Genomic DNA, 15,899 nt, shown 5'->3' with positions numbered 1-15,899 from the left:
ATAAAATTATTAATATTACTTTTCAATTTGTCTATAAAATTATTCCTTTTAATTTGCGAACATTTTGAATTTTTTTTTCTTTATGTTGGTGAGCTGTGAAATTTTTCCTAAATTCTAGGTTGGTAGCACTGTCATCAGTGAGAGGAGACCCTTCAAGTGAAAAGACGTTATGCTGTTCAGCTCTTCAGTTTTTCTTTTTAAAAGGTAATATTTTTATTGTTTTATTCATAAAAATGATGAATTATAGTAATATTGTTGATTAGAAACTTTTGTTGTCTATGCAAATTCAATATGACGTCCCAATTATTGTTGTTAAACAATTTTTATTGAATATTTGAATACATAATATAGTCGAAATATCTATTTTTATAGAATAATTGGCAAATTTTAATAGCATTTTTACTAGAAGTTCGCTTTTTTTGAAAATATTTGGTCAAAAAATATAGATTAATATTTTTTGTTTGTTCATAAAGGTTAATTAAATTTATGTGATTAAATTTTTTTACTTTGTCTTCAATTTTCCGTTTTTATTTGTTAACATTTTGAATCTTTTTTTTCCTTATGTTGGTAAGCTAGAAAATTTTTCCTAAATTCTAGGTTGGTAGCACTGTCATCAGTGCCATTAAGAGGAGATCCTGCAATTGAGAAGACGTTATGCTGTTAAACTCCTCAGTTTTTCTTCATAAAAGGTAATATTTCTGTTGTTTTATTCATAAAAATGATGAATTATAGTAATATTGTTGATTGGCAATTGTTTTCTCGAATAATTTTGCCCATTATATAAAATTAAAGTTGGATTTTCTTGAAATTCGCCCAACTATGGTCTATGTAAATTCAAGATGGCGTCCCACTTATTGTTGCTAAACAATTTTGTTGAATACATTATACAATCGAATTATCCATTTTTATAGAATAATTAGCAAATTTTAATAGCATTTTTATTAGAGATTCCATTTTTTCAAAATAATTTATCGCAAAGTATAGATTAATATTTTTGTTTTTTTTATAAGGACAATTGAATGTAATTAAATTTTTTTACTTTGTCTTCAATTTTTCGTTTTTATTTGCCAAGTATTTTGAATCTTTTTTTCCTTATGTTGGTAAGTTGGGAAATTTTTTATAAAATTCTAAGTTGGTTGCACTGTCGCCAGTGGCATTAAAGTGAGATTCTTCATGTGAAAAGACATTTTCCTATTTAGCTCCTGGATTTTTGTTCAGAAAGGGTAATATTTTAATTGTTTTATTCATAAAAATATTAAATTTTGGTAAAATTGTTAATTGAAAATTGTTTTTTTGAATAATTTTTGTCGAATATATAAAATTAAACTTGAATATTCATTAATTTCATTCGACAATGGTGATACTTGGATTCAAGATGGCGCCCTGATTGTTGCCATCAAAAGTAGTTTCCTCAATTACCTAGTCTTAATACGATCGAAATATTATTTTCTTTAAAATAATTATCTAAAATTTTCAGTAGCATTTTCGATAGCGATTTATTTTTCTGAAAATATTTTCTCGAGAAATGTAAATTTACTGAAATATATTGAAAAAAATTAGTCTATTCACGTCGATGCTACGTATTTCTGTTGCGTCAAAAGTGTCGGAGAGGTTGTTAAAATTTAATAATGTTGATAGAAATTCTGCTTTATATAATTTTACTAAAACGGAATACTTATTCACTATTGGCCAATACTTATGTAAAATCGGTGGTAGTCATTTCAATATGGCGTCTGTTTATCCTACAGTCTTTTAAACGCCCAGTGCAGTGACATGAGTTTCTTCATCAAGTTATTTTCCAGTTTTAACAAACTTTGTGATTTTCAAACATAAATTTTGGGAGATATAAAAATTTTATATAGAATTTTCATCCGTTTTAATCATTACTCTGCTTATTGCCTTTTGGCGTTGTCGACTTTATTATAATAAAACAAATGTATTCATGAAATCTTATTTTACTGAAAGTGTTTCTAGAAATGCATTTTTACAAATATGTGAGTATTTTTTATTTGAAATTTGACTTTAGCTTATGTATTGAATCTTTTCGGTTTTTATAATTTTATGGTTATGTTCGTTCGCTGAGTTAATTCTATGTATTGAAGAAACGTGCATGCAAAGATATTAAATACAAATTTGGTCAGAATTGGAATTATTTGTCATAAAAAAAATTCTTAGAAAAAATCATCTGAATTCGTTTCAAACATTTCGAATATTAATTAATTTGTCAACTTCAATCAATTTTTACATTATTTTGTCAGATGCACTTGATGGCTTCTGGCTAATATGTAATATTTATTAATATAAATTTTTAATCGAATTAATTATTTTTTGTTTTTGTTTTTTTACAGTGCAGTGTATTCGAAGTGTTAAATCCAGAAAAACAGGATGCGAAAACCCGACTGAAAAAACTGTTGATGTGAAACCGTTTGTTTGCCTCTTGTCGTCCTCGATATCAACCAACAAGTAATTTTCAAATTTTTTTAAATCTATCACAAAAAGCGTCTGATGATGATTTTTTTGTAAACAAGTGAATATATATTTGCCAGTTAAGAAAGTTTGAATTTGGGCTTTTCTTGACATTACAAGCCTATAAATATTTCTATAATGTTTACTATGATTTATTAAAATATCTTGCTATTGGATGAAGTTGTACAAATAGAATACAATAATATCAACATTTTTTTTATTTCATTGGTAATAGTTACAAATTCTTCTATTATCAGTCGCTATGTGATTTTTTTTGTATCTTGAACAAATTTTTTATTTCGAAAATATTTATACATTGATAATTTGCATTCTTTTATATAATAGATAAAATTAGACCGCGTTGATTAATTTTTTACTCTTTTAATTTGAAATAAGAAATCTTTCACTAATATTTTTTGTAATACAAATGTGTAGAACTTTATTCTAAACAAAATATTTTTCTCAACATTTTTATTACAATAATAAATCAGTAAATCTTTACTATTTCAAATGAAGTAAAAATTCGTCTCAAAATTAAAATTTATTTGCATATTTTGGAAATATTTTAGAGCTTAAAAAAATAAAAATCTCGTTTATAAGAAATTCGAAGTTTTCGTATAATATTAGACCGTGAATTAAATATTTTTTTTACTATTTTACTCTAAATAAATCGGAAAATAGTCGCTAATTGGTAATATTTCTCAGTTATTTCTTCATTATATGTAACATACGTAAATTTATTACCACATTCTACAAACTTTTACAACGCTTAAATATGTTTGTGTTTACATTACCATCAGAGTTACAGTATACATATATATATTTATGTCTTGTTTAGTTTTTAGGTTAGGTCATGAATGACGTTTATATTCTCGTATATAAACAAAAAACATTTAGTATTATTTTAAACGTTTTAAACAATTTTAAAGTCGATTATATTTAAATTATATTTAAATTTAAATAGAAAAGATGTAAATTCAGAAAATATTATATATAAAACAAATAACTGAGAGTAAAAAACAATAGAGATTATAATAATCAGAAATTTTTTTCTGAAAAGTATGTATATGCAGTAAAAACAGAAAATATATAGTGAGATTTTAATTCATAAAATAACATCAGGGGATGTTTAATTGACAAAATTAAAAGTGTGCCCTTGAATTTATCTCGAGCGATTTCAAAACAATACGTAAAAATTTGTATGCATATACAAATCACCGACGATTTTCATATTCATAATTTGATAATTACATTGTTTTATCTTAAGAAAAAATCGTGATATATAGTGTTCTTTTCTATATAAAATTATTAAAAGATATCACGCGTATATCAAAATTGGATTAAAGTAAAAGGTAAGTGAAAATTTGTTAAATTGATATATTTTTAGGTTAGAAATGAGAATGTTAATATGTAATATAGTTTTATATAATTTATCCGGTATAATTATTTATTGATGCACTTATAGAACAAGTATGGATTACTCAATTAAATCGCAAGAATTTAATACAAATTCTCCCGATGGTACTGATTATCGAAAGGTCGTTAAGAACATATTATCTCAGAAAATTTTTATCGGCGAATATGTTGCGAGACGTTATGTGGAGCATTTACAAGAGTATAGGTAAATTTAAGTTAAATGATTTATCACAATTTTATTTATACAATATTATTTATTAAAAATAGAATTTATAATTTTTAAAAATTTATTTACAGGGATATTGTTATATGTAGAGACAGTGAAACGGAGGTAACACGTTTTGTTCAACAGATTCAGAAGCAGATAATTGCCGAATATGGAGACAAAAAATGGCTTGGAATTACAAGTAAGGTATAAAGTCAAAGAAATTGTATATTATAAATTATTTAAATTTTTTTTATGTAGAAAATACTGAAACTCCTGATTTATCTGGATATGCTTTTTGGTGTACACTGGAAAAACTACCGTTTGGAAAACATTGGTTTCAAGTCCGCTCTTTAAAAATTAAAGACAAAGAAGTATTTCTACAATTAAAATATCTTCGACCTTTCCAATCTGACGAACAAAAGAAAGACATTGTTGAAGATTTTATAACTCCAAATTTCAAAGAGGTTACTTTTATAAAATTTTGAATAATTATTTTTCATTATTTTTAACAAAATTCTTATAAATTTCATTTATATTATTCTTCATTTTTGTAATTAATATTTATATATTTTCGTTTTAGATATGTACTTTTGAAAATCTTTGCGAAGCTTCAAAATTTAGTATGGTGTTGTTTCTCACAATTACAACGTGTTTATTAAAGGGTGGTGCTTTTCTTCTAGACTTTTTGGTGAAAGTGATTCATGAATTATCATTTTTAGTTCAATCATTTACACCAATTGCATTAGCACTGATAAATACCATAGCAAAATGTATTGGAGGATTTTATTGGCTGATATATATGCTTTGGAAGGGAGAGTCATCGCCTGTACCAATTAATAGAAATCAACTTGCTTTAATGAGTCCATCAATGCCTGTAAATCGAGAACATATGATTAATAATTCTATGTCAAATTCGTATTACCGACCAAATAGAAAATCATGGGATAGTCGACGGTCAAGTGGAAATCGGTGGTAAAAAAAAGTATTTCTGAACCAAATTTAAGTTAATTATACAAATGTGTAATTAAGTGATTATACAATAATGCATAATGCAAATAGGTTTTCTGTAAATTCTCTATAATTTACAAGAAATGTAAAAAGAAGTATTTAATACTTGTATAGCATGAAGAACTAAAATATTTTCTTAAACTATGATAAAGAAATTATTAGTAATATATTCATCATTTCGTTAAAGTTTGTATTCTTTAAAAATTTTAACGTATTTAGTTTTCTTAATTATCATCAATGATCAAGAATCATTGGAGTTAAAAAAATCAGTTTTAGATTTCACTTGACTCAAATATTGTTTTCCTTTAAGTGGATACAGATCAAACTGTTTTAAACATGTGATTTAAAATTTTATAAAAACGAAAGTAGATTTTTTAAATAGGAATATAATCTTAAGTTATTATTTTGTAAATACCGAGTAAAATGTATTTCATTAATTGAATAAATAAGTGTTCTTTAATAAGATTTTATTATTAACGGAATATCAAACGGAAAAAATTGTTTAATACGATGTTCAAAAAATTCTGGACCTTTGAATATTAATTCAAAAACAAAATTACCAGCAATTATAATCAATAAGAAGGAATGATTTATTTTTTTACAACCACTGCTTTAGAACTAGACTTCTGATATAGTTTACATTTTATAGAAGTTATATAGTAATTTGTTGATATTTAAAGCTTTGAATTTGTATCAATTTTAAGTCAGTTTTTGGTGATACCGATAACACCACATGCCAAACGTGCACCAGCGTTGCCAGTGGTTTTTGATAATTCGTGTCCACCTTTGCCCAAGTCATCAGGGTCACCGTGAACCTATTTTTTTTTTTAATAACAAAATTATAATTAATTTCTGATTAATTTAAATTCTTAAATATTGTGAACGTTAAAGTCTCTTACAACAAGTGTTCTTCCAATTATGTTGTTATTCCCCTTGAGTTGAATTTGTTTATCGGTTATGTTGACTTTTGCAACACCATCGCCGCTTGCTTCTACGTTTCCTAAGTCACCTACGTGACGAACAGAATCAGTTGGTCCACCATGATCCATTCCAGATGGATTGAAATGTGGTCCAGCACTTGTGCAACCTGCGAATTTCAATGATCATTTAATGATCACTTTATATTTGCTTTTTCTGAAATAATTTTCAGTACATAAAAAAAAGTTTGGTTAAATTAATCAAAATTTTTTTTCGTCAATTTTACAACATTTAGTTGATTAAAAAAAAATTTAGTTGATATACCGTTTTTTTCTCTTCTGTTTAAAAATATTACACTTGATTAGAAACATAATTATGTAATTTCTAAAAAAAAAATTTGTGATAGAAAATTATTCTGAAGGTTTATAGGTAGATTTTTCTTCAAAGAACTCGATTTTTCATTATTCTATTTTGATTCTCAAAGCTTTGTCTTTAATAAATCATAAAAACTTGGTATAATTTCAAATCCCATTTAATAAAATGAAACAATTGTTAGTTCTGATATTTAACTTTGTTAGAAATTGTCACAAACAATAATGAGAACATGAATAGTATATTGTGAGCGTCAAGGTTCAATTGTTATGAAACATTCTCAACATTCTCGAGTACTTTTCTAATTTTATTACGAATATTTTCAACAAAATGCATAGAATTGTGCAAATAATTAATCAAAATAGATAAGATAAGTTAAAAGAAATCTCACCATTGGTATTATCACCAAATTCGTGGATGTGAAAACCGTGTAATCCTTTTTTTAATCCGGTAACTTCACCGGTGACCTTGACAGAATCTCCCTGTGAATTGAAAAGATTTTTTTTTTTAATAAATAAAGTAACAATTGATATTACTCTAATGCACTTTTAAAAATTTATTTTTCTATTATAAAAATAAAACATACAGATTCTTCAAAAAATACGGTTCCTTTGACCTCTCCTTGTAGAACACAAACTGCTTTAATCGCCATTTTTTAAAAAAATTCTATTTAATCCAAACTGATATATTGTAGGAAACTTGTTACGACTGTCGCCTACGTATTCAATGCAACAGCAAGAAATTGATGATTATGCTGAGTCACCAATTGCAAATTAAACGTAAAAATGTACTTTACACTTGTTAAATAATTGGAATATTTCTCGTTACACCGGCTTCTTGCACACGACACAATAATGCGCAGTCGTTATAGAAAACAGTGGGGGAATGAATATAGTAACGGAAATAGGGAGTTTTTTCAATATTGCCAACAAATAAAACACTGAAAAAACTTCAGCTACTAGAAATTTTTATTTCTGACAGCATTGCTTTTTTGAAATTTAAATTGAAAATTGTGCTCCAAATTAAATTTTTTATATTAGTGCATATGTTAACATTCTATGTTTTTTATTTTTTTTTTACATTTACATTTACATTTACATTTACATTTACATTTACATTTTTACATTTACATTTACTTTACATTTTCATGATCGTAGAAAGATCTTTTTTTTTCTTGCATCATTTGGGTCCTAAAAACATATACATGATGGTCAAAAAAATAAAATTTTAATTTTTGATCATTTTAGAAATTAATTTCTTAAAAAATTAATATTTTAAATATCTATCTTCTTTCTCAATTTTGACTATTTTTCATCGCCAATTTTTTTCCACCACAAATATAAGTTAAAACATCATTGCACTCTTCTATTAAAATGTATCTTCTTTCACAATTTTAAGTATTTTTTATCGTCAAATTTTTTCCACACTTTTTAAATAATTCTTTAGAATCTCTCTCATGGATTTTCAAAAATATTAATTTTTTTAAAAAATAAAAATTCTAAAATGGTCAAAAAATAAAATTTTCTTTTTTTGACTACCTCATATGTTTTTAGGACCCAAATGATACAAGAAAAAAAATATAACCTCGTTTAATAATTTAAATTTAAGTGGGTCAAAATAAAGGTTGTGACTCCCCTTAACTTTGTTTTACAATTTATAAAATAAATGCAGGTTTTCTCTGCATTTATTATAATATAGTTTTGTTTAAAAAAAATAAGGAAAATGAGGATTTTATTAATAAATGATATTTATTAATTTATAGCAACTTTTAATATAATATAAACATAGTATATAATTTTATAAATAATGAAGTTGTGATTATTGATAAATTGTTAACTATTTTAGAGATAATAATTGTTAATTGGCTTTATATAATTGTTAGTAAAGCTATCCTTGAAATTAAAAATTATATTTTTTTTTACAATAAAAAAAATTGAAAAGAAGAGTAAAACCTTAAAGAGTAAAATAATAAACAATTTCATTAAAAAAAAATATTAACTACTAATTTGTTAGCTTTCACAAAAATACAAAATAAAAAAAAGTGTGCGATGGCCGGGAATCGAACCCGGATCAACTGCTTGGAAGGCAACTATGCTGACCATTACACCACCATCGCACATATGTTTTTCTCTGAAATATATGTCGAAGAATAAAATCCTCAGCCTTATTTAATTAAAATTCATTATAATAATTTATTTCAGTCCAATTAATTTTCTTGGTAATTTTAAATGAATTTAGTTTGTATTTATTTTCATTACATAACAAATTTTCTTTAAAAAGTTTGATTTTTACAACTATTTAGATAATAGCTTAGATAATTTTTAAATAGGTAAAAATATTTTGTTTTATTTATAATTCACCAAAAAAAACGATATTCTATATTAAAGAATTAAAATATTAACGTTGAAGTTAAAAAAAATAGTTTAAACAAATTAAAAACGAACGATTCTAAAAGTCAATTAACACATGTTTCCTATTATAAGGATATAAAAAATTTTAATTTTTTAATATAGTACTTTTATTATTTTAAATTTCTTATTAAAAAATAATGTCTGTCATATGTAATGATATGAAAATTGTTTCTCAATATATGTTGAAAAATTAATTAGATATGTAGTCGATAAAAAAACTTTGTACATTGTGCACATAGTAATTTTTTGCAATATTAAAGAACAAATAATATAAAGAAACGAAAGATAAAAATTTAAATTATCTGTCTTAAAAAGAAATAATATATGTCACGATATATATAATATGTTACAGTCGAAACTAAAATTAAGGTTATTAACAGAAAAAAAAAATTCTTTCACCAGTCTTCAATGTTAATTCATGCATATCTCGCAATTATTATATCGATGTTCTTTTGAGAATTGATCAATTTTAAATTTGATCCTTTTATATATTTTTTTTCTATTCTCGCTACAATCATTAGAATAGTTGATGGAAGTCTAGAATCTACCTAAAATTGGTTATAACACATAATAAAATTGTTGTTTCGGCAAGATGAGTTTTTGGCATCATTTTAATGTGTATGATATTTTGCCCTGAGGCTCAGAATTATTTGTGAGGCATTAAAACGCCAATATTTTGAAATCGAGCGGTTTTTTCGGTCGCAATTACCTACCATCGAACGCTCTTGTCCGTCCGTCCGTCTTTTTTTGTGCCGCGCATGGCAGAAAGAGCCTCTATCAGTCAAATTACACCCTGACAAGCTGACACGTAAATTGCCCCACGACTTTCCTATATACAACGAACCGGAATAGCTTCAACAAAGGACCTATAACAGAATTAAGTGTATCAATCGTTTTACGTCCTTCGATAATTCACAGAATCTTGTATACATGTCCCAACATCAGAACCAAAAGACTTTCTTTGTGTATTTACACTTAGACCAGTGTACCTATATATATGTATATATAATGTAAGATTTCCAAAAAAAAATATTGTCTTAGGTTCTTTTTTTAGACTGGTTTTATTTATTTATTTTTTTTTTAATAATGATATCCGGTTTTTTTTAAACAAAAAATTATATTATATTACGTGGTCACACTGCGGTCCAAGGTTATTTCTATATAAATTTCTAAAAAAAAATTCTTTCTCATTTTGCCTTTTTGATTTTATAATGATTGTTTATATATGTCCTATAAGAAGAAAAAATGCTTTTTTCACGCTACAAACAAAAAATTTTATTTTATGCAAAGAAATTAGTTTTATTTTAAAATTTTGTTTATAAATTAAAACTATTAGTCTTATACTTCACAGTAAAAACAAAGTCTTAAACCGTTTACACCTTAAATTAAGCCCATATATTTTGCATAAGTCTGTCCTTTTTTAATTGGTCTGACTCCGTTTACACCTTAAATTCAGCCTCAAAAATAGGCTGAAATCAAGATTTGTTTTTTAGTGTGTTTCAAGACTAATTTAATTTTAAACATATATCTTATTATTTATTTGCTAATTTTTTAAATCTGAATTAGAAAATAGTCGTGTTTACTTATAATGAAAATTTATGAAAATTAATATTTGGAACAATATTAAGATGGAATAATTCTGCTTACGATTAAAGGATTCCCTCTTTTATTTGTAAGCTGAAATATAGATTGCGTTTTGTGGGTAAACTTCTAAAATTTGTATTTCAAGGCAAATTACACTTGATGTTTATGAAGCGGTCTATTCTCTTTATGAACTTTTTAAAACACTTGTTAACACAGAGTGAAGAAGAGGTGATGATAAAACTGACAATCCGCAAAATGATTAACAGTTTAATTTCCCGATGTAAATTATCATGTGGCCAGATGAATGACGGACAGCTCCTCACGGAAGCTTGCCAAAATTCCAACTGTTATATATATATATATATGTATATACCCAACTCAAGAATGGAACACGAAAAAGGCGATTAGTACGATTCTGGTATCCGTACCAAGAAGATCGTGATACATATATATTATTCGTGAACTATTTTCCCTCTCAGTTAAAAGAAAATTTATTATTTTAAGATATATGTCAGAGAGGTTAAATTGGGCTTAAAAGTTGGTCTTAGTTCGAATTAATTATTTTTTTGACTTCTTCACATAATTTCAATCTCGCGATTTTCATTCAATTTATCAAGTATATATTGTATAAAAAAATCTAGAGAATATTTACGTGCGATAAATCACGTGACTTAACAGACACATTAAAGAACAAGATTTTCATTTTGTCGTTCTCCTGGTGTACATTTTACTACTCTTATAGACACTGAAAAAAATTTGCTTCGCATTAATGACTATATTAACCATAGCAACTTTAAATCTAGTCAGCGTAACCACTCTCTTAATTTGAATCAGTGAAATTTCACTGATGAAATAGCTACAAGTCGGTTACTGAATCATTTAGTGAAATTTTCACTGGAAATCAGTGATATATGACTGATTTTCAGTGAAAATTTCACTAAATGATTGAGTAACCGACTTCTAGCTATTTCACCAGTGAAATTTCACTGATTCAAATTAAGAGAGCAAGCATCCTATAGTCAATTCAGTTATATGTTATAGCTTGGTTAATATTGTCAAAGTCGATTTAGTAGAATTGACTCCTTGTTTACTAGTTATATTAACTAAGATGTTTGGTTAATATGACATGTATCTATATAGTCAATTTTGCTAAAGTTATTATTTAGTCAAAGTGATTCTAGCCAATGTAACAAAGATATACCTGCACTGAAAAAAAAAATTTATTTGATTCAAATACCGGTGTATTTGGTTATTATCAAATAAATATTTACTTGAATCAAATATTTCTTATTTGAATCAAATATATAATATTTGAATTAAATATTTCAGAATTTGAAGCAAATACCATATTTTTGATTCAAATAAGAAATATTTGATTCAAGTAAATATTTATTTGATAATAACCAAATACACCGGTATTTGAATCAAATAAATTTTTTTTCAGTGTGGTAATTCTAGTCATTCCGACAAATTGTCGAAATCAACATTCCTCTCGTAACTAGGCAAATTAGTCAATTCCTGGCATACGGGGGTTAGGAATTTTTTTCAGTGTAGAAATTATTTTCATTCCAAAAAATTTCAAGTAAAACCACGTTTATCTTATTGCTTTTGGCAAAGTGTAATATATAGTTCGTATTCGTTTTGGTTTTCGATATTATTATAATATGACGTTTTTTTATACATATATATAGGGATAGTTCAAGTCCATGAAATTTCCCGTGGCAATAATCCCATTCATATAATGACTACCTTTGTGTATATTATAGATAATAGGGAAAATATAGCTACATATGTGTTCTTCTCTCTTAGAAGCATATCTCATAAATATACATATTTCCTTGGAAGCATGTATATATATATATATATATTTGTAACCACTTTCAATGAGTAGCTTTTTGACATACATTCTAGATAATAAATGCATAGGCCTTTCTACATAGGCCATGTGATATCAAAACTATGTAGAAAGTATGTAGGCCTTTTGATGTAGATTCTACATAGGCTTTCTAACATACATACTAGGTTTGAAATGCATAGGCCTTTCTACGTAGGCCATTTGATATCAAAACTATGTAGAATTTATTTAGGCCTTTCGATGTAGGATCTGTATAGGCCTTTTAACATACATTCTATGTAGAAAAAATATCTGCATTTCTATATAGGCCTTAAAATGTAATAACTACATAGCATGTACGCAGGCTTGTTTATGTAGGATTTTTATAAGACACATGACATAGGATTGAGATTGTTTTCCTGCAGGTCATTCAATGTAGGTCGTAGGACATAACATATTTTATGTAGAATAGGTCTTTTTATATAGGTGCTTATATTAGAAATATTTCTGAATCACTTATTTTAAAATTTCAAATTATATTAAAAATTATTTATTAAATTTATTATTTATTTATTAAATTATTAATTTATTATTATTATTAATTTATTAAATTTGGATTTATTAAAAATTACAAATTGATACTCTGCATGTTTGATATTATTGAACATTTAAGTCATTTTACGTTTTAATATTATTTAAAATAATAATTATACGTTAAAAACAAGATTTTTGTTTCATAATGACATTATATAATTGTCATAATTTTTAATGCATAATAATTATTTTATTTGTAAACAAATAATACTAATATAAAATTTTGTTATCCATTTTTAATATAAATCAATATTAATTCAATATAAAGTACTTGTGTACTTGCTGTATTTTATTGTGACTATATAGCGCTATACTTATAATAGTTCTACTGCGTTGCTTTGTAAGAGAACATCTACGCTACTCCACTTATTTCTTAACTTTGTACGGAACCTTCATAGCCTCCCTTGGTCGAGAGCGTTAAGGCGCCGCTCCCAATGGTTGTAGGCTCCCCTCCCCAGACCCAATTGCACACACAACACTATAGAGTAGAGGGCTCAAATCTCACCTACCATTGTATAGGAAAATCCCGCAAAAATATGAAAGGTACTTTTTTTTTATTGAATTTATATTGTTTAGATTATATTGAAATAAACTACTAATTTTCCTGATTTTTTAAATAATAATTTAATTATTAATTAATGAAAATATGCCTTTCAATGTAGGCTCTACGTATGTTAGCCTACGTAGATTGGATGTAGCCAAGCGTTACATTCTTGTGTAGATCCTACATCATCTGACCTATATACAAGCTAGTATAAAAGTCCTACATAGGTCCTACATCTCGTGGCCTATGTACACCCTATGTAGCCAAGCGTTACATTTCTATGTAGACAGTATGTCAAAAAAAAGTCGCAGGCCTATGTCGCCAGGTAGGCCAACCGTCATAGGTCCTATATAATGGCGACTTTAATTTTTATTCGGGTATTGTATTTTATTGCCATTCCTTCAAACTATATAATTTTATTTAAAATCTATATATTTATGGACGAAAATTCATTGTCATCTAGAAAAGTGCATAAAAATATATTTTTGAATCGATTTTCATAAGCGCAAAAATGTTGATTCATCTTTTTCTCAGTTATACTCTGAAAATATAATATATAGGTATTGGTTCAAGTATAAATATTTATTTATATAACCGATTATTTGAATCAAATAAATTTCTTTCAGTGTGTATGATAGAAACATTTTAACCCCGGTTAAATAAATTCGTAAATTTTAATTATTGAAAATTCTTCTAATATTAATTAATATTTAGTAGAATATATTTATTATACTATCTATTTTTATTCAAATTGTGTCCTTCGCAATAAGATGAGTTAGGAAGCTAAGTCTTTAAGAAGAATTAACAAATTATAATCAACTATGTGACATTAATAACACCATCATCAGTTGTCAACTTTATTTATAACTGCATTGGTAACTGATAAGCGACAACATAATTTAACTTTTTTATATTGCACCGCGCGCAGATAATATTCACTTTTATATCATATATAAGATTATATCTTTTGATATATATATATAAGAGAATTTTTATCGTTCCAATAGATAATTATTCACATACTTGTTTTGACATATACATATATATATAGGTACAGTGGAAAATAAGTGTTTTTCTCTGAATTCTCCATTTTTTTTCTTTTTTATGTGTGAAATACGTGGAAATGTAAATGCGGGCAAAAGTTGGCGACAGCGACATTGGTAGCTATATATATGTATATATATAGATATGAAGTATAATATATATTTGTATATATATATATATAGTAGAAATATGTTGTCGCGTGGGAGGAATATAACAGTGGTCGTTGTTATGATCCTGTCGGGGCGGAGCCGACATGCACCAACCAGCATACTCCACTGTATATTTGTGCCACCACCAAGCATCGAACATATTATCACTAAACACTGGCTGTTGCCACCGCTGCCATGGTCGAGAACCAGGTTCACGTGTTAAAGAACGACACTACATATTGCTCTGTAGATCGCCGCCATCATGATTTACGAATGTGCATTTTTCTCTTTTTCAACACATAATCGCGCATTGTTGCAAAACAATGACAATGTTCATTTCACAAAATGCAAAATTATATGTAGTAGATCTTCATGAGTTTTATATACATATTATATGTATGATACTTGAATTTGTGGAATTTTTTAATTGAATATATCAAATTGTTTGCTTACTTCACTCTGTCTTAAAAAAATACAGTTTTTAAGGGACGAAATGAGTCTTATTGGAGCATATTTTACGATAGGTTATTATTTTGTTAATTCTTTATGGTTGTGTCGGCGCTTTTAATGTGCTAAATTATTTAATATTGATATGGTAAAAGCTGTATAGGCGTATGCTGAATTTAAGACGCTGTGCTTCTTAAGTTACGTTTTAGGATCTGAATTTTATTGTTTTCGTAAATTCAGATTTACAAATATATCTTACAATTTCATATACAAGTTTCAGTTTAAATTAAGACCAACATTACTTTTAAGACTAACTTACTTTTCTACTTATCTTAAAATAAGATTTCCCCTTAACTGTGTGAATATTAAAAAGGTTGCGTCTTTCAGGCAGAAAAGGAGTCTTATTTTCAGTTGCAAGTTGCTTCAAATGTGCTGAATTTAAGACAATTAGATCTTAAAAGAATCATCTTATACTAAATTTAATACATAGCTTTTCTAAATTGAAATAATTCAAGAAATTCGTACACAATTTTCAGTTAAAATTAGGAATATTGCCTTAATATTTATTCTAAACGAAATAAGCTGCAGCTTAGTTCGAATACATGTATTCGAACTAATATAATTTAGTATCTTTTCCTATTGCAGTCAAAAATTGATCTTCTGATATACTTTTGGACGTTTTTTCTTATAAATGTCTTAAGAAATTCCAAATTATGATAATGATTATCCAATTCTTCGAGATAATCTGAAAGTCAATATTTATAAAAAAACCTTGAACTTGTTTCACTCGAAAAGATTTATAATTAATAAGATTTCTCTCATTTTTATACATATATGTATATCTATAATTCTATATATATAAATTATTTATTTGATTCAAATAATCGATTACTTAACTGTTATC

The 15,899-nt window shown here is 26.3% G+C and overlaps 2 protein-coding genes and 1 non-coding gene across 3 annotated transcripts; 1 reads left to right on the top strand and 2 right to left on the bottom strand.

Moving 5' to 3' along the window:
* Positions 1-3,317: 3,317 nt before the first annotated feature.
* LOC127286875 (uncharacterized) lies at positions 3,318-5,561 on the top strand. Its single transcript, XM_051313496.1, has 5 exons — positions 3,318-3,818; positions 3,932-4,087; positions 4,180-4,289; positions 4,349-4,554; positions 4,671-5,561. Exons 2-5 carry the CDS (start codon positions 3,939-3,941, stop codon positions 5,064-5,066), a joined length of 861 nt encoding a protein of 286 aa, XP_051169453.1. The 5' UTR covers positions 3,318-3,818; positions 3,932-3,938; the 3' UTR covers positions 5,067-5,561.
* A 103-nt stretch (positions 5,562-5,664) lies between these two features.
* On the bottom strand, positions 5,665-7,257 carry LOC127286886 (superoxide dismutase [Cu-Zn]). The gene is made up of 4 exons (XM_051313512.1): positions 6,975-7,257; positions 6,780-6,870; positions 5,998-6,185; positions 5,665-5,913 (listed from the first exon to the last, which is right to left on the bottom strand). The coding sequence occupies exons 1-4, from the start codon at positions 7,038-7,040 to the stop codon at positions 5,803-5,805; spliced, it is 456 nt and encodes a 151-aa protein (XP_051169469.1). The 5' UTR covers positions 7,041-7,257; the 3' UTR covers positions 5,665-5,802.
* Positions 7,258-8,432: 1,175 nt separating this feature from the next.
* Trnag-ucc (transfer RNA glycine (anticodon UCC)) lies at positions 8,433-8,504 on the bottom strand. The gene has a single exon. It is a non-coding gene; the product is annotated as a tRNA-Gly (tRNA).
* Positions 8,505-15,899: the final 7,395 nt, after the last annotated feature.

This window comes from Leptopilina boulardi, unplaced genomic scaffold (genome assembly GCF_019393585.1).
Source record: "Leptopilina boulardi isolate dan_hultmark-lab unplaced genomic scaffold, ZJU_Lbou_2.1 LbouV2_364, whole genome shotgun sequence".
Taxonomy (NCBI): domain Eukaryota; kingdom Metazoa; phylum Arthropoda; class Insecta; order Hymenoptera; family Figitidae; genus Leptopilina; species Leptopilina boulardi.
The sequence above is the reverse complement of the archived record's forward strand: the minus strand, read 5'-3'. Positions and strand labels throughout refer to the sequence as shown.